At 37.7% G+C, this 23,444-nt stretch overlaps 3 protein-coding genes across 3 annotated transcripts; 2 read left to right on the forward strand and 1 right to left on the reverse strand.

Annotated features, from left to right (window-relative positions):
- The first annotated feature begins 3,791 nt into the window (after nucleotides 1-3,791).
- Nucleotides 3,792-9,479, forward strand: LOC149009511 (RNI-like superfamily protein). Its single transcript, XM_089163384.1, has 2 exons — nucleotides 3,792-3,968; nucleotides 4,930-9,479. Exon 2 carries the CDS (start codon nucleotides 4,977-4,979, stop codon nucleotides 6,387-6,389), a length of 1,413 nt encoding a protein of 470 aa, XP_089019510.1. The 5' UTR covers nucleotides 3,792-3,968; nucleotides 4,930-4,976; the 3' UTR covers nucleotides 6,390-9,479.
- A 1,193-nt stretch (nucleotides 9,480-10,672) lies between these two features.
- LOC149009512 (uncharacterized) lies at nucleotides 10,673-17,674 on the forward strand. Its single transcript, XM_089163218.1, has 6 exons — nucleotides 10,673-11,073; nucleotides 13,013-13,924; nucleotides 14,293-14,466; nucleotides 15,805-15,932; nucleotides 16,750-16,860; nucleotides 16,942-17,674. The coding sequence occupies exons 1-6, from the start codon at nucleotides 10,957-10,959 to the stop codon at nucleotides 16,985-16,987; spliced, it is 1,488 nt and encodes a 495-aa protein (XP_089019344.1). The 5' UTR covers nucleotides 10,673-10,956; the 3' UTR covers nucleotides 16,988-17,674.
- A 3,036-nt stretch (nucleotides 17,675-20,710) lies between these two features.
- Nucleotides 20,711-22,225, reverse strand: LOC149009513 (uncharacterized). The gene is made up of 3 exons (XM_089163312.1): nucleotides 21,648-22,225; nucleotides 21,432-21,547; nucleotides 20,711-21,339 (listed from the first exon to the last, which is right to left on the reverse strand). Exons 1-3 carry the CDS (start codon nucleotides 21,810-21,812, stop codon nucleotides 21,009-21,011), a joined length of 612 nt encoding a protein of 203 aa, XP_089019438.1. The 5' UTR covers nucleotides 21,813-22,225; the 3' UTR covers nucleotides 20,711-21,008.
- Nucleotides 22,226-23,444: the final 1,219 nt, after the last annotated feature.

The following is a 23,444-nucleotide window of genomic DNA, read 5'->3' on the forward strand; positions in this document are numbered from 1 at the left end:
TTATGGATGTCAATTGTATTTTGGGCAAAGAAAACAAGGTAGAGTACTATCGAATGGTACCTCCCTCGGTAATACTGGCACTTCTTAACTTTTTATGTTTTTATTGAAGAAGATAAATCTCCCTAATAGCGTCCATCTCTTATTATAAATTCTATCAACTCCAATAAGATAGGGTTGAGGAAAGTCAGCTTATAAGACATCCTCATGAGAGCTTTTATATAATTAATACAAATGAAGTTTTGCCACTAATCTCTAAGGAATTTGAACTCTAACTTCATATGTGAAAGTGTTGGTTTTGTCAACTAAGCTATCCATCCATCAGGGTTATGCTTCCTTTTTTTTTACAAACGAAAGAAAAACAAATTTTGTAAGCACCATAGCTTTGTTTAGTGATTACAAGAGATTACAAATTACAGTTTTATTTTTATTTTTTGAAAAATTATAATCTTTTATACTTCTTTTTGTTAGCATCATCTTTTATATTCTCCTCCCTCACATGTTACTCAAAGGTATATTCCTAAATTTCACTCCAACTCATTATTATTTTGTGATAAATCATCCACATGCCAAGGAATGAAGGAACATGGTGTTCATCCTTGATCATCAAGATAGTAGTCTTTGAATCCAATAGTAGTGGAGCTACATTAGGGTCAAGGGAGCCATCCACTGTCTCAAAAAAAAAATTTGAAGTTTTTTCTTATATTTTCTTAAAATTTTGAAAATTTTCCACTAACCCTTTATTTGACTTTTTTATGTATAAAATATCATTTTTTATGTATAAAATATCATTACTTAAGCTCTAAATTAGAGAAAATCTTTTACAATGAAAAGAATGGGTAGAAGATTGATGTACCTTGTGTGAAATGTCAATAATTGGCTCCTTCCAATGTTAAACTCTAGTTCAGTCCTTATTTGAAATCGATTGAAAATGAATATATAGCAAATTTAAATCTTGTGCCTTTTTTTTTTTTATAGTAAAATCTTATGCAGCTTTTAAGACTCACTTTATGGTCCACAAACTCTACATACAAGATAGTATCGCATGGCCTACTCCCTGCAAGGGAAAATACATGCTTTCAAGGGGAGAAACCTCCTGTTAGGTGCACTACCAGAAAATCGAAAGAATCCCACCAAATTATAGAGAATCTAGAGATTATTAAGAAGTAACATTAGAAACCAACAGAATGATAATCCAATAATAATTATAAATAAATAAAATTACAACTCTAAAGTGATCACAGTTTATTGCCACATACGTCCACGATACATTGATACCTTAAAAAGAAAAAGAGAAAAGAAAAAAAAAATGAAAATACATAAACTAACTACCACTTAAAATAAATGGCAGCAGCAACAGTACACACCGTCGTAGCATAGGTACCAATAGCATACAGATCGACTCCAATCATGGGTGATGATGAGGATGGTGCGGTCTATGCGGTCCCGGAGGGCCTGGCGGAGGAGGATGATGGTGGTGTGGTTCATGCGGTCCCGGAGGGCCTGGTGGAGGAGGATGAGGGTGGTGCGGTCCATGCGGTCCCGGAGGTCCTGGTGGAGGGGGATGAGCTACCGGTGGAGGAGGATGAGGGTGGTGATGACCATGGGGAGGAGGACCTGGCGGTGGTGCGTGCGGTGGCTCTGGGTGTGGCTTAGGAGGTGGTGGATGATGCATCTTCCTCAGCTTCTTCTTCTTCTTCTTCTTCTTCTTCTTCTTCAAGGAGTTAGGATATGAGCTAATTTTGAGGAGAGGGAGGGATTGGTAGTTATATATATACATTAGAGTTTCGCAAGGTTCTCAGCAGGCGGTGGTTTTTCATGTAGACTCATCTGGAGGGCATTTCCGGCCGTTTCGCTGCTAACATGATTCTAGAAGGTTCCTACCTGCGTCACTTATTCAACACCCTCCATAGACTGCCATTTCTGTGGTTATTTCAAATCAGAAGGCTGATCAACTCCTCCATCACCCAATTGTTTTTTTTTTTATTGGACGAATAACAAGATAGGAAAGAGAATCTAAAGTGGATGAATGAATGTCTTGATGAGTGAGTATGAACGATTTTCTTGCTTTTTCCTCTCTGGACTACAAGAGTAATCTTAATGGTTAAGAATAGAAAATTTTGGTTTTAGATTCTTCCTTTCGTTTTCTCCTGTAGAGACATAGAACAACCTACCAATCTTAATCGCCAGACTCCCTACGAACCAAATGGATTTTTCACGTATCAAGCATTAGAATAGGTGTTTAATGTTTGAATGTTAGTTGTTGAATTTGCTCTGTATATATGGATGAGAACTTCCTTTAAATTACTAATCCGTTGTTGTCATCTTGGGAGCAACGTGTATTAGTGATATCTTCATGTCGAAGCAACATTAAATAAAGAGTTCAATGGGTTTTATTAGTTTTTTTGTCAGAAAATATTACTTTTTTTTTTTTTTTTTTTTTTTGGTTGCTAACCCCAGCTCCAAGGTTTTGCCCTGACTAATCCGGTGTTCGACACGGATGGTAGATGAGTCTCCCAACGGGGATTTTTTACATCCACAAGATTTCGATATCGTTTTTATTGTAGTTAAAGTGAACTAATTTTGATGTCAGTTTCTTTCGATTTAGAAGGAGAATTGAACTCTTAGGCTCTTTTTGGTATCAATTCTTATTCTCTATTATGAGTTTTTTTCATTATTTTAAGTTGTTTAGCATCTATTATTGATTTTATTTTTATTTAAAATAATAGAAAATCTTCCAAAATCTATAATGAACTTTTTGTCAATTATGAATTATGGTGAGAATTTCATTCTCTTCATTTATGTATATGTTTATTTAAAATTTCTTACAAAATAAAAGTTTACTTAAAATTTTATGGTTAAGATGAGGGTAAATAGTCAATACACTTTTTTTTTTTTAAAAATCATGACTTTTTCCATCTTTTATCACTTGTTCACAATTATTTACTAATAATTTTTTATTTTGACACCAAATTTATTTTTAACAAAATTCACCAAACCATTTTTCATTCTTGACCAATAATGAATTCTTGTACTTATTTATTTTAAATAGGCATAATAGAGAATGAGAATAAATACCAAAAAGAGCCTTAATCTCATTTTATAAAGTATTAATTTTTTTTGCCAACTGAGCCAGCCAACCTCTCGAGGTTTGTTCAATAAAATTTTGATTGTAATATTTTATTGATCCTTTATAAAAGATTAAAAGGAATTATGCTTAACTTATGTAGATATATTACAAAGACAAGTGATCTTAAAGTTCATCAAAATCTCTTACTTGCGAGGGCAATTGGACTTTGTCTCAAACCCCTCTACTCTATATTTCAGAAGAGATTTACTTTTGAACATTAACAATGTGAATAAAAAATAACTTCACTCTTAAATATATGGTGAAAAAAATGTAAAGATAGAATTTATTTAACACTGTAAATAAAAAATCTCAAGTAGAAGTGCTACCCTAAACCGATCTAAACTGACTAACAAATACCCTTATGTAGATGAGAATTCAATATTGTGTCTTGCTTACCTTGCTCAATTGGATGTCCATGGATCCTTCCAATACACAATTACCAGCATGTTTAAGTATCTACCTGATGAAGGGATTTTCATTTTCTCCAATTTTCATTTGAATGTCAAGATAATAAATCTAAAATTATGCCTCATAAAGGAAAACGGATAATTTACCAACAAAAAAAAAAAGGAAAACGGAGAAAAAACATTGAAAGTTGAATTTTAATTGTGAGTATTATATAATTAAGTAGCACTTGTCACAATCCTTGGAGGGGTGGTATTATTTGAGTAGTTCACGGAACTCCACGTTTGCGCCCTCTCCATCCTTCGAAGGTATCTCTTTTGGGAATTCACGCGAGAAACACGAGAAAAGAAGTCGAGAATATGAGATGCACAAATAAGTAAGGACCAAGATGATGATGTTCGAGACTCGGAAAATTTCATGATGTATTCTTCTTCTGGTAACCCTCTATCATTTTCCTTTGCATCTGACGTAACGATGTGATCGCATATCTTGAATGCTTGTAGTCTTTTTTTTTTTTTTGGTTTATATCTGCAAATAAGATGATTTTTTCTTATGACGCGTTTGCTTACTTCAAATCTATGAAAATTATTTGAGCAAGTTTGGATTTTTCTAATTTCTTCTTTTACCTATTCGACGAATCTTGGCTCCATCCTTCGGGATCGATAACAGGAACATCTGTAGTACTGTTTCTTTCTGTGTGATAAGATATCTGAATGAATTGATTCAAGAAGCTCCGAAGGGTGTGATTTGTTTGTAAATCTGAATTATATTCAGGTTTCTGTAAATTGTTGGTTCCAATATTTGTTGTTTCATGAGTCCGTTGGAGAAGCAGGGGTTAACATATATGGTAAGAGAAAAAGGCGGATTTAAAAAAGAAAAATTGGTCCCACTGTTCGGAACAATCAAAGTTAAGTGATTGCCTCGACAGAGAATTTGATAAACTTAGACTAAAGGTACATAATTCAGGGCTAAAAAGATTTTCTTTTGGTTGTTTAAAATAATTACATTATACAAATTGATTCTTGTCACGCTAAATTCTGAAGAAGGGGTGAGGGGATTTTTGGTCAAAATTTGAATGATCCATTCAATGAGACAGAGTCGTTAGAAACTTAAAAACAGATCTGATAAGATGACTTCTACTTAAACTCAACTACATTACTGTACTATGCTTGTAATTCTTATTGATTTTCATTATAAATTAAATCCTTCCTATCGTGAATAAGATGGTGAAGAAATTTTCCCTCTCAGCAAACCTTTTAGTAGTGAAATATCCATAAGTGAGTATCACTGTGAAAATATTCTTGAGCTTGTTGGTTTTCATGTCCCCACCCCCATCGCTCTCTGTTTTCCCTGAATTTGAGATTTGGTACTAGAAAATTGGTGTCGGGTTATTTCAGGTTAATTCAAGTTTCTGTTCTTCTTGGAGGAGGCGAGGATATCTGATATGGTTCCAATGGAAGCTCTGCCAGATCAGTTAGTTTGGGAGATCTTGGGTAGGGTCAACAAAATTATGGACCGAAATTCTGCATCCTTGGCATGCAAACGCCTTCATGCATTGGAGAAGGAACAAAGGGAATCTCTTCGTGTTGGTTGTGGATTGGACCCTGCAAATGAAGCTTTAACTTCCCTTTGCAACAGATTTCCCAACTTGAGAAAGGTGGAGATAACCTATTCTGGCTGGATGTCCAAGTTAGGAAAACAATTGGATGACCAAGGTCTTCTCATACTTTCGGGTTATTGCCCTTCCCTTGTTGAGCTGACTCTAGGCTACTGTACATTCATCACAGATGTTGGCCTCGGTTACTTGGCTTCTTGCTCAAAGCTTATGGCCTTGAAATTGAATTTCACCCCAGGGATTAGTGGATTTGGTATACTATCCATTGTTGTAGGCTGCAAGAACCTCACCACCCTCCATCTGATCCGATGCTTAAATGTGAGTAGTGTTGAATGGCTAGAATATCTTGGCAAGCTTGAGACTCTTGAGGATCTATCAATCAAGAACTGTAGGGCAATTGGAGAGGGTGACCTTGTTAAGCTCGGACCTGGTTGGCAGACATTAAGACGGTTGCAATTTGAGGTGGATTCTAATTACAGATACATGAAGGTTCATGATCGCTTAGCTGTTGGCCGATGGCAAAAACAATGGGTTCCCTGTGATAATATGGAGGAGCTTAGCCTGGTTAATTGCCTCATCAATCCTGGAAGGGGGCTTTCTTGTGTTTTGGACAAATGCAAAGCATTGCAAAAGCTCCACTTAGACATGTGTGTTGGGGTTAGGGACAGTGACATTATGAGCTTGGCCCGGAAATCTAACAACCTCCGATCCATCTCGCTCCGTGTCCCATCAGATTTCTCACTCCCTCTGCTAATGAACAACCCATTAAGATTGACAGACGAGAGTCTGGAGGCTATTGCACACAACTGCTCTATGCTGGAATCTGTGAAGATATCTTTCTCTGATGGGGAGTTCCCTTCCTTCTCTTCATTTAGCTTAAGTGGAATCCTTACTTTGATCAAGTTTTGTCCAATTCGTGTTCTAGCCCTTGATCATGTATACTCCTTCAATGACAATGGGATGGAGGCACTTTGTTCTGCTAGCTATCTGGAGGTCCTGGAACTAGTTAAATGCCAAGAGGTCAGTGATGAAGGACTGCAGCTGGTGGGGCAATTTCCACGATTGAATGTTCTAATGCTATCCAGGTGTTTGGGTGTGTCTGATGATGGTCTAAAGCCACTTGTGGGGTCTGATAAATTGAAGGTTTTGACCGTGGAGGATTGCCCTCAAATATCTGAAAGGGGTATTCAGGGGGCTGCAAAGTCGGTCTCCTACAAGCAGGACTTGTCATGGATGTATTAATGCTGCTTGGTTCCTCAGGTTGGTAAGGGAATAATGCCCATTCAGGGGTCTGCAAAGTCGCTCTCCTACAAACAAAGAAGACTTGTCATGGATGTATTAATGCTGCTTGGTTCCTCAGGTTGGTAAGGGAATAAAGACCACTGTTTTTTGTGTTCTCATTTGAATTTAAAACAAATACATTAACTGAGCTCAGAAATTTCTCTGTTTCTCTGTTGTATATGTTTATTTTTCAGTTCAGCCATGTGATTATATGTCTTTTGTAACAAAGTTGGTTATTTATCTGAGAAGCTATGTTTAGCTGAGATGAGGATGTGTGTGATTGATGTGCAACAAGGCCAGGAAGGATAAAGTAAGGAATGAACTTGTGAGCCAACTTGGGATTTGGCTCAATTAATGAAAAGCTTAGAGAGACTTATTTAAGGTGGTATGGTAATATTTAGGAGAGACCTAGACACACCCCAGTAAGAAGTGACTTGATCCTTTAGAGCCTAAATTAACCGTGGAAGAAGTTGTAAAGTCAAACTTGCATAGTCTAGGCCTTTTTTTAAAGTTTGACATACCTTATTGAAGAGCAAAGATCTGTGTAGCAAATCCCATCTAGCTGATTCTCGTGTTGCTGTGCCATGCCTCTTTCCTTTGACTTTCATCCTCAACCTCTCCGTTAAGACCCCTGATCCCTCTGCAACAATTTCTCTTCTGGACCTCAATTAACATTAACAGTGCTCATGGAATTGATAGCAAACAGGCATTTCATTCGTTCAATAAGCCATTGGCAAGTTACCAAATCTAGGAAAATAAGCGTAGATTGATAGAATAGCTGAATTACTAGAAGTAACTCAAAATTTTAATTACAGCTATTAATACTCACCTGAGAACCCAGTTCTCCCCCCAGCAAGACCTCCTTGCTTAACTACCGACTTCACCCATAAGGAAAAGCCCACCCTCACCTCTCCCTTTACATAGTCCCCAAAAACCCTACTAACTGCTGTAGATTAACCAATCCTGTCTTTCCACCTGGACCACCTGTCCCTTTCATAAGTTAAAGTTAATGTTGCTGTCCACTCACCCCTTGCTACTTGTCCCTCTCGATTGAGAAGGTTACTTAAGTAATTCAGCTGGGGATGATCCCCTGTAGCAGTGGATGACTCGGTGCTGCTCTTCTTCTTCTTGCGCCTATACACTCTAGCCATTAGAGAGGCTTATCACTCTCATTTTTTTTAAGCTTTCATCTTTCGTCTCTTATTTGTCATCTTCCTGTTTTCATTTCCCATCTTGTTCTTCTTCCTCCCTCTGTTTAAACCTCAGGTTAACCTACTTATTTTGTTTGGATTCATGTAACTGACCCCATTAAGTTGGGATGAATTTGAGTTTTTTGTGTTGGTTATTTGAAGACATCTGTGTGTGCACTAGTTTTTCAGTTTACATTTATCTTGAAGCAAGTTTGAGATCATAGACATTGTATGCTCCAGCTTTCAGTATAGCTAAGTATGAATCCTAACACTCTTTCGAAAAGCATTGAAGGTATTTATTTCTTTCCCAACTGGGGCCTAGAACAAGGTCATCCAGAAGGGTAGGGACTAGGATGAATGGTCATGCTCGAGACAAGTTTTGAGTTCAATTGTATTGTTATTTCGTGATTTCTCTGACCCTGGGACAAAAGATCTTGCAAATAAGAAGTGTCCTACTGACCAAACTCTTCTGATTCTTGAAAGTAGCTCAGAAAATTTGGTATACTAAGCCATCTTTACCTAACCAAGTGCCTACCGAATGATTTTTATTTGGTTCTGTTGCTTAAATAACAGTGATGAATAGTCTCAAGTATTTGAAATTTACTCTCACTGGATAATGTACATTTTCTGCGAGTTTTATGCTTTGATGACAGAGTTGAGGCAACTGTGTTGCACAAATTTGAAGCTGTGTAGTTTGGGCTCTAGAGTTGCACTCTCATTTCTAGGAACTGATACCAGCAAGGCTTGTCTTGGATGCTGTGGACCTGAAAGGCTTCTAGTATTGGATTAGAAGATTCCAACTGCATTCAAAAGCTTGTGTTGTTTGCCTTCTTAAATGTTTTTACAGTTTTTTTTGGTAATAAAATGTTTTTACAGTTGTCAAGTCTTGTTTTGGGAGAGTTCTCTACCACCTAATGGGTTTTCCATGTTATAATTGAACACTTGGAGTTGTGAGTGTCATCATTAACTCTCGCTCAAGGTTTAAAGTATTGGTATTGAGTATCGTATCGGTCAGGTGATTTTTAGAGACGTATCGTTCTATATCGAGTATTGTATCGCTTTGGTTAATGTATTTTAGTGTAATTCAATGGAGAGATGGATCGAGATGTATCGTATCGGTTGGTCGGATATGGATACGTATTGGCTAGTATGGTATGGTTTCGTGGGATACTTTAAACATTGCTCTTACTTGATGCCACTGCTTGGGGTCGTTTACCTGTGGAGGATGAAGAATGGTAGGTTTGATTTTTGATAAAAATAAATAGTGGTTGGTAGATATCATTAAAATATACATGTGAATGTCTGTCCATATCTTTGATAAAAGAAAAAAGTATGTTTTTTTTTTGGGTAGTGAAAGAACAAAAAAATAAAAAGGTATGTTTTGCCCCATATATACGAACATTTCATTATTTATTCCCATGTCTTTGTCTTCGGAAAAAGAGTTGAAAAAAAAGTCTGGAAAGTTGTTATTTTCACATCCATCATATATAAGTGGGAGAGAGGGGCACATCCCAATGTGATCAAATAACGTATGGATCGAGCTTGTCTATTTCCAGAGGTTGTGTCGTGTACTCATGTGTTTTGAGTGCCGATGGAATCTTTTATGCTGATCCGATGGTTAGAAAATAAGCTCAGTCCTTGAGGTCGAAATTTTAATTTAACTACGAGATTCGTTACCAACCATTGGTTAGACATCTATGCACCTCTATGCCTACCCATGTAGCACACTCAGAACGTGTGGGTGCATGATGGGGGCAAAAGCTGCAAAAGTATATTATTCGGATCCATGGCACCAATGGGGGCATGGACGCCTATGCTACACTGCAATGTGTTTCTGAGAGACTAATAAGGGGCAAAAGTTTTTCTTTTTCGCATGAATGGAAGAGTAAGCCAATGGAGGGTTAATGAAATGGTTGAAAAGTTAACTTCTTAGGTTGTGAGTTCAATTTTTGTCGGTGGCATATGTAATATTCTCATCTTTACTTTTACTATGTATGATAAGTGTATTTGTATCGTAAAAATAAAAGAGAAAGAGAAGAAGTTCATATGAGCGCTAGAATAGGCTGATTGAAGATTTGTGTGTGTTATGTGTAATAATCCTTCTTTGTTTCTCTCGAAAAAAAAAAAAAAAAAGCGCTAATGGCAATAAACTTTCTATGAAATAAAAGAAGAATTTTCTTGGTTTAAATTTGAGGTTTATTTTATTATTATTATTTTAAATATGAGGTTTATTGGGTCAGTTTATATATACCTTGCCTATATCTTCAATGGGGTTTGTCTTGGCCCTAAGAGGATTCAAACTCTGACTTCTTGCGTGGACATTTATATAATTACATTTTCTGTGTTGGAATCGAAGACCTCCCTGTGGGAGGTTGAACCTTTAACTGCTTTATTTTTTTTGAAATTTTTAGATTCAACTGTCCAGATGAAAGGATTTAGACTTTAGATAAAAATTATCCGCAATGAAAATGGGTGAAATGTGCTCCCAAACTTGATTAAGACAAAACAGCATAGCTGTACGAGCTAAATAGTTTGTAAAGACTCTTAAAATTATTGCCAAACATTTGAATTTATTTTCTCATACAAGAAGACCAGGTAATTTACCCAAAAGAAAAAAAAACGAAAGATAGCATATACCTCAAGAAGAGCCGAGCTTTTGGCCTATTAATAAGGTGTTAGTCTTCGCCAGTGAACAAACCTTAATGTTACATTAGAACCCCAATTGTGCGGGTCTGTGTCCGGATAGAATATGCGTATGGTGCTGGATGATCTGCCTATGATTCTTGAATTCGTTGCTTGGTCATAAACAGGCACGGGACGCAAAGGATATGCGCGGCCGTTGTGCCGGTGTAGGGTAGGTGGTGAAGATTTGAAGCCACATGTCATCGTTGGTTTTGGTTGGTTAGTACGACACAGCAGGTTATCGGGCATTCGGGGCCGGGGGGGGGGGGCCTTGGGGGGTAAGAAAATACAAGCAAATCCTTGTTAAAAGAGAATAATTGAAGGGGGTTTTGAAAGAGTAGGGGAGGGGAGCGTAAAAAACAAAAACAAAAACAAAAAGAAAAAGAAAAAGAACAAAGAGGGAGAAATGGCGCTGTCCTTGTGTGCGACGCCGTGCTTGTGTGTCTAATAATCTCATTTCCGTTATCATTCCACAGCGCTAGTTTCTTTCCCCTTCACACATGTAAGAATCGGAGACCACCTTCACTTTTCTCTTATTTTCTTCTCTTCTCTCTCGTCGAAGCTTCACAGGGAAATCCATAGTCTGCCAGAAAGGTTCTAGGAAAGTCAGGATAATTGAAACCTCAAAGAAGAGAGGTGTGTGAAACCTTGTGACGATGGGTTCCGGTAACAGCCGTTTCGGTGCTCGACCTTCTCGCCCGCGCCTTAACCGCTCCAATCGCAGATTCTTCTCGTTCCTCTGCTTTGGCTCCGGTTCTTACGACCCGGTTGAGGTGATCGCAGCACCTGAAATTAATTTATTCAATTCGTTGTTTCTTCATCTACATGGATTCAATTGTGAAAGATCGCCAGTTTCTTTTGTATAGGCTCAGGATATTCATTTGTTTTTCAACAAATACAATTCTTAGTTGATTTATTTTGTTATTCTGTCGGCCGATATTTTAGGTTAATCAGTTAATGGTTTGTTTTATGTATTTTGAGGTTTCAATATTTGTTAACTGGAATTTGTTGTCGTTCAACAGATTATTTGTTTTCACGTAGTATCTCCGTGATGATTGCCTGTTGGTTTTGCAAAAATTGACGGGCTTTGATAATTAAATGAGACATGAGTTACAGAGACGGTCATCGGGCACCTTGTAGTCATAATTTCTAGCCGTGGATATTTCGTGGCGTAGCCACTCAGTAGATGCGATATAAGAAGGATGTTATATGGTTTAGCTGAAATATAAATTTCTGATAGGTTGGCCTTACAGTGTGCAATTTGGGAGATGTTACAGGGGTTTACCCTGATTGTTTTTTGTTCTCACTGACCTATGATTCAAAGGGTGGATCCATTATCGATTGAAAGAGTTGATTGTGGATGAGTGATCCATATATCGACCTTTTGATCTTGTATGCTGTTGTAGGATTTTGATAAACTTTAGATAATGTAACTTGGTTGGAAGCTAGACCCTTACATCTCTCTGACTATGTGGCCTCTTTATTGATGAAATTGACACTCAGGTCCCAGTTGGTGTGGTGTGGGAGATTTGCCCACCACAAAAATACATATGACTGATGTGAGATTAAACTGAGACACTATTGTTCTGGAAAATTTTCCATGGTAGCTGAAATGTCGCATTTCTAGTCTCCATGAAAGGCGAGTTTCTTCTGTGGCCCAGCCTGGGGTCATTAATTGTTCAATGGAAAATGCTGATGTGAAGGGCTGCAAAATGTGGAACATGGTCGAGTCCTTTGAGTTTGTTTCAACTGTCATTCCTTTTACAATTGCATTTCTTATTTCATACAAGGGTAAACTTCTGACTAATTTAAATATTTTGTGTTGATTAGTAATATCGTGTTTCCAAAAGTTGGCATCAGATCGTGTGGTCTATATCTGATGGGACCAAACAATCTTTCATACCTAGTGGATTTAGCCATCTGGTTGCAATAATGTAAGGCTTCTGCCCTGTGGATTGTCTGATTCCCTTAATTGCAATCTCGATTAGTTTATTGTGGTCTGGGTCTATTGATCCAGCCATCCAACTTCTTCAATAAACTTTTTGAACAGGAATCTTTCCAAGTAAGTTCATTAGTGAATTATTACAAGAATTTTCATCTTTTGATCTTTTCTCATGGACAGGTTGCTAGGATTTTCCACATAACCTTGACAATTTGAGAAAGAATATATATATATATATATATATATTTTTTTTATCATAATTGAACCTTTTAGTATAAGATAAAAAATGTTACTCATTAAAGCATAACTTGGTCTTGAGTCTCATGATTAATCCATTTGCTTGTTGTATGTCACAAAGTCTTGTCCATAATTAATCCATTTGCTTCTTGTCTTTGTGGACTCGAATCACTAGCTAACTTGTCTACCTATGTCTTGCTTGTTGGAAATGGTCCCACATCAATTAACCAGGACCTTGGAGTTGGACCTATACTCATGGGAGGTTTCTTCGCCCATGAGCTTTTAGCATGTGGGTTGGACACTTCAACACTGCTCTTGCACATTCAATACATGTTCAAATTTTGGTTGCACAAAGACTTATATTGCATCTGATAATTATTTCGTACCAAGGTGTTTATTAGTTGCCAATTCCTGATCAATCATTTTAGTTGCATGTCTTTATACAGCAGTTTTATGATCTATGCAGAATGTAATTGTTTCAGTCACTGAAGCTTTCGAATAATTTTCTTATTTGCTTTTTCCTGTTCCTGCAGATGGAAGACTGTCCAGCCGAATTAGTGGTGAATTCTTTGAAGGATCATAATCCAATTATTACTGATGTACACCCTAACTCAATGAAGCCTTCTTCACTTTTTGATTCAGAAACTGAGTGCTTCAGTTCAAGAGATGAAACTGGCGCTTCATCTGAAAGCAGTAATGGGACCCATGAGGACATAGTTGCTGAATTTGCTCCTGTTGAAAGAACTAGTGATGAGGCTAACACCTCCTTTATAGAACAGAAACCACTAGATTCAGATTCTGTAAATGTGGGGGATTGCTTGGACCCTGTCAGTAGGGCTGATGATACCCAAAACGAGGATGGATCTCGAATCTTTGAGAAAGGAATATGTTCGAGCAGCACATCTCATCATTTAGTTGATAACTCGGGTTCAGATGCTGTGTCTGGTATTGAAAATCATGCAGATGATATTATGGGTGCCCACAATCCTGACAGAGATTTTATTCCTAGTGCTTTTGAGACACAAGCAGCTTCACAATCACTGGAAGAAGAATCTGGTCAAGAGACAGCACCTGTGTCCCCTGGAAATGTTGTGCCAGATAGGGAAAGAGGCAGAATAAATGGAAATGTACTACATGTTGATGTGGTGAGTATTTCTTCCAACATATTATCTAGTAATACAGGGGAAGTAAGTAACCATGAAGCAAGAAGGAACAGTAGAAGAATGTTTTGGGATGCCTTTTCAAGACGCAGTTCTAGAAGGCATAGTGATTCTCCAACCATTGTTTTCTCAACTGAAGATGCTGATGATCTGGGATCTCATGACAGATGGCTCCTCGATTTCAGTGGTGATCTCTTTGAGGATGGCTATGGGGGTGATTCAGGATACCTCGGGAGTAGACTTCATGGCACAACATATGAACGGCATCGAAGTTCAAGATCAGAGGTGATCTTCTATTTAATTTTTACTATATCATGAATCATTTACCATTATTCTGGTAAGCCGTCACATCGGATACATTGGAACAGTACTATTAATTAATCTGGATTTTTTTTTTTGTCGCTAGAAGTTTATCTAGATTCTAGACCATGCTTTAGGTTCATGTCCCACTCAAGGTTTGTAACAAAGTTCCCTTTTTTTCATATTCTGCTTGATCATTGGTCAGTGATATGTACTGGTGTGGTTTTCTCATGAGCAATTCATTGGATTTTTAACTTGAAGATGAAACTGAAAAGCCATTTAATTAGTAAGTTTTCTGCTTTGCAGAAACCTTTTTAATTTTCTACATAATTCCTGTGAACATATATTTTTAGATCTGGGAAAGACTTCGCGGTGGCTTTGATGAGAGTAGCCGACGAACTAGTTTTTGTGCATCTGGACTTCATCCTGATGGTACCTGCACATGTGAGAGTTTCTTGATGACTGAAGAGTCTGGGACCCGTGCTAGTATTTCACGCATAGTTATGCTTGCCGAGGCCTTATTTGAGGTACATTCCTTTCAAATGAATAGCTCTCTCCTTTCTTGTTCTGGTCTTATTGGTTTGTGTTACTTTTGGAATACATCTTCCTACCTGCACTTGGTAGTTTGATAATATATAAAATAAATGATCTCCTTCCTTTCTGTTGTGAATGTCATTCACATAATTAGTCTGATCTCTTTTGGTTCTGCTGTTAAATTATATAAAGCTATAGCGGATTTTGCTGGTAGAGAGTTGATTGCATTTGTTCTAGCCTGGATGATGGTCTGTTGTTATAGTATGCTCTTAATGAAATGGGGAAAAGCTGTTGACCAGAAAAAAAAGAGGGGAATAGCTCAAGGGAGATCAAAGGGACATCAACTATTTCATCTCCAGGATTAGCTACAGTCATAGATAATAAATTCCCAGAATATACAGGTATTTCAACTTTAGCTTGAGACTGAAGAGGCTATTATCTCCACCTAAGACCCCAAGTGGGTAGCTTAGTTGGTACGAATCAACACCTCACGATTAAGAGCTCATGAGGTCTGAATGCCCATTGGCCCTCTACCTATAAAAGAAATGATAATCTCCCTCTAGCTTGTGTCCATTCCAATCTATTTGTCTTCTTATGAAGAGAGCATGGAAAATGGGATTGACTTAGTTGTTAAAAGGCCTAAGTAGTAGTCAACCTAGCTGGAGAGAGGCAGAGAGTGGATTGCTATTGCATGAACAACCTTCTGTTCTTTTTCCTAATTTGTAGCCCTTTTTCTTTTTAGTTATGTATGACGTCAAATGCCCTTACCTACCCAATTTGTGGTTCTGGCCAGGACAAAGAAACCCTGGTTGCATGAACCCTCCCCCCAGGCACATGTAACAAGGAAAGTGCGGGGCTCAAAACTGGTGACCTCGTGTCATTGCATGTCAACCTCATACCAGCCCTAACTATAACTCCTTTTTTCTTTTTCTTTTTCTTTTTTTTTTTTTGGGGGGGGGGGGGGGGTCGCCTTCTAATTTTGTTTCAGTTAATGGATTATTTTTTCATGTTCTGTTCACAGAATCATGGTGTTTTTTTCGTGCCTTTTAAGTTTTCTGGGATGGGTCTGCTTGCCCAGTTTGGACGCAATGTTCACCTTTACATCATCCATTTTTAGCTTGCAACTAGTATACCCACTGGTTTTGTCATTTTAACCAAGTGAATCACCTATTATTTTGTATAATGTAGCTTCAACTAATATCTTTTTCATTCTTTTCTCCCCATTTTTTAACAATGATATCTTGTGTTGATTTTGCCACATTTTGTTATGAATAGCTTGAAAATTATCACATTTTCTGACAATTTGAACTGTCTTTAATGTGTGATTGCAGGTCTTGGATGGAATTCATCGCCAACCTATTCCACTTTCGCTATCCGTCCCAGCTCCAGAATCTGTTGTTGACTCCTTTCCTCTGAAGAGTCATAAAAGCACAGCTGAGGTCGGAAATGATGTGGAACAGTGAGTTTCTAACTGTATCTTTTTATTTATTTATTATTTAAAGAGGATATAGGTCTATTTGCAGATAGTTCAGTCCATACACAGATTTGCTACGAAATTGTTATATTGAAATATTTAGGGAATCGAGCCTAGGCAGGTTGATATGAATCCACCAATGTATCAGCTTTTAACCCCTTGTCGTTGGTGGGTTCCACTTTCCACAAACAGAAACTGTGAAGGCCATTAATGCAAGCCAGAGGTTGTCTGTGTTTGTCAGAATTGAAGGTATCTGGTGATTAATCACATTTCCTCTGCTGCTTTGGCCATTGTTGTGCAGTCTTAAATAATTGGTTAATGACTGTAATGGTTCCTTATTCAGAAAGAGGAAGTACTATGGAATTCTCAGTTGCGAAAGATATAGTACTTGACAGTGATTAGATCTGCCTCTGTAATGGACCCTACTTCTTAACTCTTCCTCTCCTCGTAGCCTTTGGCCATTCCAATTGTCATTCAATCTGAAAAATATCTGGGGGTCTCCTTCTGCAGAACTAGACATTTTCACTTGAAAATGAGTTGGTTGAGCTTGTAAAGTATCCAGGGCACTGATTATGTGGTAAATATTATGATGTTTTGGTGGTTGTAACAAGCCTTGGTAGCTGTTTCTCCACTTATATTCTTTGGCATTACCTGTTCTTTTTGTCATGCATCAGTTTCTACTTCTTTTACTATTTTGGGTAATTTCTACCTTGTTCCAGTATCTTTTTTGCCCTTCCCGTTGATTAATGTTTATCTTTTTACCTAGAGTTAAGTTTCTTATTCGACATTTTCCTTGTGTTAGGTGTCACATTTGCTTGGCTGAGTACGAAGATGGGGACAAAATAAGAGTCCTCCCCTGCCGCCATGAATATCATATGACATGCGTTGATAAATGGCTGAAAGAGATACATGGGTATCATCATCTCCCAGTTTGAGTTCGTCTTTGGTTTGTTTATGAATTAATATGCTTATTCTTTTGTCGGTTGCTTCACAGGATCTGCCCACTCTGCCGTGGAGATGTTTGCGAGGGAGTTGCTTAGGGCACCATCTCAAACCCACAAAGTTACTCTTTCAAGAAGGAATGTACATATACATGAAAGTAGGGTAGAAGAGCTTGCTCTTGAGATCTTGAATATCTTTTCTTTCCTCAATAAACAATACATTCTGTATATTCTTTTTCCAATTGGTGTTTGATGTTGAGCAAGGTATCACCATGTCACCGGTGTGAGATGAAACCTCACAGCCAGCCAAAGGGGTCATGATTCCATGGTTCATTAACAGGAGACAGGAGAGACAGGAGATAGACATGAGAATGACAAAGGAAAAAGATTATTGAAAGGGATGATCATGCTATGATTGCTATCCATTGCAGAAATGAAACTAACTGATCTGAATATTAATTTACCGACTCGAGATGCCCTGAAACTAACTGATCTTAATATCGATTTACCGACTCGAGATGCCCTTGATGGTCTGTATCATATGTAGCCATTGCAGCTCGGGCAGGGCTTGTACCCATGACCTTGACACAGGAGACAGAAAAAAGGTGTCAAGGGACATGGTGTGCCTTGATGAATGATGATGACTCACAAAACTGAAAGCATGGTGTGTAATCTCACTAATAATCAAAATTCACCTCCCTGCGGAAGCAAAAAATATTTGTGTTTGTATTTTGTAAAGGAGCATCTAGGGTATTTTGTGTAGAATAATGAGCTCTTTCTTGGATTCTCAACAGTTAGCGTAGAATTACTTTAATCTTTTAACCCAAAAAAAAAAAAAAAAAAAAACTGCTTTAATTCTTTCGGGTGACGTTAGTCCCCCTTGATCTGCATTTTGGATAAGCTTGGTAGTTTCTGTAAGATGCAATTCTTATGTTTATTTTAAATCTTAAAATTCCCTTACTAAAGCTTAGATTTGCGTCCGAATTTAATTGCACCAATAGATTAGGGTATTAAGAAGAATGCCTACGTTATTTGAGGGAAGCTATGCAGTGAGGGAAGGCTTGCAGGGGTGTTGGAGAAGAGAATTTAGTTTCTGGAGGTGGAATCTCACTAGTTTATGACATCCGCTGTTTTACCTCTAAGTTTGGCTGTTGTAGTTTTTCTCATGCTCTTAGATTAGCCAACTCTGTGGCTGATAATCTAATAAATGCGGCGTTGTTATGTTCGTGTGCAATTACTTGGTCTATTACCACTCTATGGTAGGGGTGCAAGTTTGGCCTTGATGGCCCTGATTTGCCCTAAGCCCGAGTAAGGCTTGGGTTCAAGATTTTGGTTCTGAGGGCAGGTTAGGGCCAAAATATTTTGCCCTGAGGCCAAGTGGAGTCTGAAATTACTTTTTGGCCCGCCAGACTTGTCCCAACCCGTCCCTGATTTTTCCTAATTTTACCCTTTATCTCAATGAATTAGGAACAGAGACGAGGGTAGGGTCAAGGCTAGGGACATGACCAATCAAGGCCAAAGACATGGTCAATCAGGGACAAGACTAATCAGGGCAAGAATGGGCTTGGCTTGGCCCTGTAGAGCTTAGGATCAAGGACAATAATTTAGAGTAAGGGCGGGAATGGGTTTAGATTAGAATACATAGGGCTAGGCTTGAGATTATAAAAGCCCTACCCAGCTGGGCTCTGTTGCAACCCTACTCTGTGGTTGAACGAGCTTTTGACAGTTCTTTTACCTTACGTCTTTTTCTTTGAATGGATGATTTTCATTAAAAAAATATAATAATAATAAGAGATAATTACTATTGGCCCACTGTACTTTGATTTCTTACTATTGTATCCCTGTACTTTTCAAAATTACTAATCCAACCTTTAACTTTGTCTACAATTACTATTGCCCCCTACCGTTAAGTTCCGTTAGTTTATTGATGATGTGGCATCTTTATATTTTCTCAAAAACTCCAAAATACTCGTATACTTATCTCTTTACTTATTTACCCTTTTGTCAAGTTACAGTAGTACCCTTAATTAACTGTGGAGAAAAAAGTAACTATAATCCATTTTATTCTCAAAAAAATATCACCAAATAAAAAAAGAATGATTGAATAAAATATAAATCGAAGAGGGAGGAAAATCGAATTCAACTCAAATTGGAGTCTGAATATCACCTAAAATATTTTCAAATAAATGAAGTTTAGTGAAGGTGGGAAACCAAATTGGATTTGGATTTTGCCCATTTCATTAATTCAAAATAAATTAAGTTTAGGGTAAATTTGACATTTAATCTGGTTTTTATAAATGGGATAGCATCGTCTTTTGATTTCTTAATTTTAATGAAAGACAAATTAAGCATTACATATTCAAACTTAACGACTACTTAACACCGTTATAAGGAAGGGGCAACAGTAATTTCGTAAAGAACATGGTTCTATTAGTAATAAAATCAAACTATAGGACACCAGTAATTATTCCTAATAATAAATAATAAATAAATATAATGCAGAAGCCATTGGGAGTTTGTAGTATTACCATTAAAAAAACGGGAATCTACACATCTGAAAATGACTTCCAAATTGGATTGAATGATATTGATGGTAACAAGTGGTTTGACTTAATCGGTGGAGCTGAATTTTTCCTTCACCCATTATTAAGTTTTTTTGGTATAAGGAACAAATCATTAGAATACTGCAAGTTTCTTCCAATTGCCTCTAAGCAAAGGAGGGAAGGGATACTTAGGGAACCCCCGGGGTGCCTATCCTTGAATCTGGACCGTTCACAAGGTATAGGCCCCACACATCAAGGCATGGTGAGGAGATTTTGAAGATGATGGCAACTCTCCCCTCAATAATTCGAGCATAATTCAAAAGTAAAGAACCAATGCTTCTTAGGATAAGGACAATGACATATTTGATATGACCTGTGAGTATAACAGCACTAATGACTCTTTGAAGACAAACCAGAATTATATCTCATCAAGATTTGTAAACTTTTTGTTAGACTTGGTAAGTGGGATACAACATTTGTATTTTCCAAATAAGAATATCAAGTCATACCTCATTTAAGTAGTAATTAAATCAATATAAGAAGACAAGGTAAGTTGCTTATTCTAGTTGGCAACCAACAACCAGACTTGAAATGTTAGATTAAGGATGGTTTAAACTTCCCAGTATTTCAAGGAACCATGGGTCCATGTGTCCAAGCTCATATAAATCTTCTCTAATAAGGCGAGAGAGGTGGGTCTCCAGAGCACTAAGATCTCTATTATCGTTGAATTCTCCCAGTTTTTTGTTTTATTATTGGTGGTGGGATCAAATAATAGGGCTCTCTCTCTTTCTCTCTCTTTTCTTTTGGTTGTTCCTCACTATGATCAATCCAACTTAGGCCCTCTTCATTTGTTCCCTCAATCCCTCCTAACAAGATTCAAATCTCACTAGTTGAAATGATCTATTGAGCAATAGATGTTTGAGTTGGCCAGAGGCTTACTGACTTCTTCTGAGGTTTAAAAGACAAGTCCAGCGCGGCCCTGTTTTCTAATGATTCCAAGATCCAACTTGAAATAGGGCAGGCAGAGCCACTTGGGGTCCTTCTTCTTGTCATTTCCTCGTGGGTTCTGGGCCCTTGTGCCCTCAATCCATCTTCCCTCATGCACACATCAAAAGGAATCATAACCTTGGCAATGCAAGTGAATACAGATTCCCAACTAATACACTTAGATTCCTTAAGTCCTCACTAACAAAGGAATACCAGACATGATGAAAAAGGGAAAATCTCTGAAGAATCCTTTTATTTTTTGCATTTCTGTAAACATTATACAAAACCCAGGTCGCATCTTGGATGGCATCCAAATCTAACCTACCTAATTGTGAGGGAGACTTGCTAAAGCTGTCATACTTCTAGGTAATGATGGCCTGATCTCTCCTAATTTACATAATTCAGTGAGAGAAGGAAACATATGTTAAAGATCAGAATTGAGATTAAGAACATCATTGCATTGTGATTAACATTATAATTCACCACTTATCAAAATGGGTAGATAATGAGTGAAGAAATGGCTTGTCCGCAGACAACCTACAAGCTTGAATTTCCATCCTTCCATTCATAGAAAAGATAAGTAAGAAGCACTAATTTAAGATTCTCAATCTACAACAAGGGCAGTGAGAGCTATTTTCTAGCCACGGTGACAAACACCTTGAATGGAACCTATGAGTACAAGGCAGGTGTAGAAGGGTCTCCCCGCTCTTGAACCTTTCTAAGCACACAGCACACTCGTCTTGGTCTGATACCCTCCACCCCAACTTTGCCCAGCTCACGAACCTTCTGGAATTGGAGCTGCAAATACTCGTCGTCTTCGATCCAAACACCTCTGTTGGCATATCTCCAAGGACAATAGTACTACCTGAACCCTGCTTCTCAGCACCATCCTCACATCTTCCGTTCGCTTTTTTGCTTTGCCTGTGCAATTATTACTGTTGTTATCAGAAACTGTAAGAAGAAATACTACTGTCTCCTGTATTCCAGAACTTGTTATATATGAGTCGATTTACCTTTTGATTTCTGGTTTCTTTGCTTCCCTCAGCCTTTCATCTAGTCTCTCTTTGGCTTTTCTAGCTATTCCTCCCAGTTTCTCATCTTGGAAGCTGTGGTTTGTGGGGGTTTTTTGCTGGGTTTGTGCATCACAATTCAATTCAAACGATGAATTGATTGATAACTGAATATCAAAATACAGAGAAAATGATATGGGTTTATCGATCGATACATACCCCGGAGGAACTTGAGAAACTTAGATGAGATTCACGGTTGCTTGTGTAGAGACAGAAAGCTGAGCGCCTGGTTCCACCATTGCACTGTGATTCAATAATCCCTCCTCCTCCTTGATGAAGTCGCCTTCTTCGGGCGCATTCCACACCAGGGAGCATTCCAGCCATTGCTTCTTCTTAATTTATTGAAGATTCAAACCAAAAACACGACCAGAAGTTATAGAAACAACCCAATAACAATTAATATAAATTCTTATTGTTCTTACACTTAAACCTACTAGCTAGAACTGAAATGGTTCTCTGATCAGCAACAGAAACCTTAGAAGATACAAGATTGGAACCAACTTATATATAAGAGGAATAAGGAAGAGTAAGTGAGGGTATTCATCATCAAAAACTTGGCCGACAAAAGCGGGGCCACGCCATTAAAGCTCTGAGACTCAAAGACAGCTTAGCTTGGATCGCCCTCCCATTCATTCCATGGAATTGATCCATCTTTTCAAACAGTAACTTAATTGGGAAATTTGGTAATGGAGGATTGGAGGTAGAGCAATATCCTCAACAAAGCTCTTAGCTTATAAATTCTTATCTTTACTCTTCCACTCATTATTTACCACCCTTCTCCACTAGTAGTTGTCGTTGTCTCTGTCTCATCCTTCCGTCCCTGAACATGATTCACCCAATGATCAGGGACCAGAAAGTTGGGATTCACTCAGACCTCTCAGCGACATTAGGAGGGTACATCTCTGACTTCTGATAAGAAAAATTAGAGATGAAATAGTGAAAAAATGTGAGGAAATATAGACTTTTAATTGTCAAAGTAAATCTTGACTCCAAATTTTTGGAAATTACATGGGAATTAACTATAGTTTAAAAATTACAAATCTCTTTGGAGTCGGGCATATAAGCAGACCTACAATAAGCCATACCCCCGAATGTTTTAAAATTTCCTTTTTCTCTTTCTAATTTTTTGAAATTTTTTTTATAGTTTTTTTTTTATGTGTGAGATATCAATACTGGAAATCCTCTCTCAATTTTTTAAAATTTCCTTTATTCGTTAATGAAAATTAAAATTTTCTCTCATATCAATATTTGGACCTTTAATTAGAAAAAAATTTCTAATGATAACAGATAAAAAAAAATTGTGTGTAAAATGTCGATACTTAACCCCAGATATTAAATTTTGACACTGCCCATAGAGCTTGGATTAGTCTCCGTGGTATATAAGTAACCCATAAGCTATAATTCCAGCGAAAATGAGAACATGTGTGGTCGGTCCTATAGCCCCAAGCCCCCAAATTTCTTTCTTTTGATATAACTGTTTGTACAGTACATCACACACCCTTTCAACAAAAGGCAGTGCCTTTTTGTCTCTCTATTATTTAACGTTAGATCCGTGGTGGCTAAACCTAAAACCCAGGTGACTCCTTTTTTTTTTTTTTTTTTTTTTTAAGGCATATATGCAAGATAACCGGGCCCACAAGGAAATATTCTCTCTGAAGTTTTCTTTTTCTTTTTAATATATTTTCCACCTTAGCTTGTGTGTTCTTGTCTGTCTGACGCCACCCACCATGCAGATGCAGATGCAGATGCTTTAATAAAAAATTTGGATTTTTGATGCTTCTACAGAAAATATTTCATGATCGATCCAGCAGGAGCAGGAGCAGGAGCAGGAGCAGGAGGTATCAACCCATATGATCGATCGATCCACCTGCTATGGCTATATGTATCTCTACCTTTTCTAGTTAACACCTCAAAACAAAATATTTCTAAATTTGAGCGAGCAGTTGCTCTGTCGAC

This window comes from Hakea prostrata, chromosome 7 (genome assembly GCF_041222555.1).
Source record: "Hakea prostrata isolate BN-2017 chromosome 7, UWA_Hpros_2, whole genome shotgun sequence".
NCBI classification, from domain to species: Eukaryota; Viridiplantae; Streptophyta; class Magnoliopsida; order Proteales; family Proteaceae; genus Hakea; species Hakea prostrata.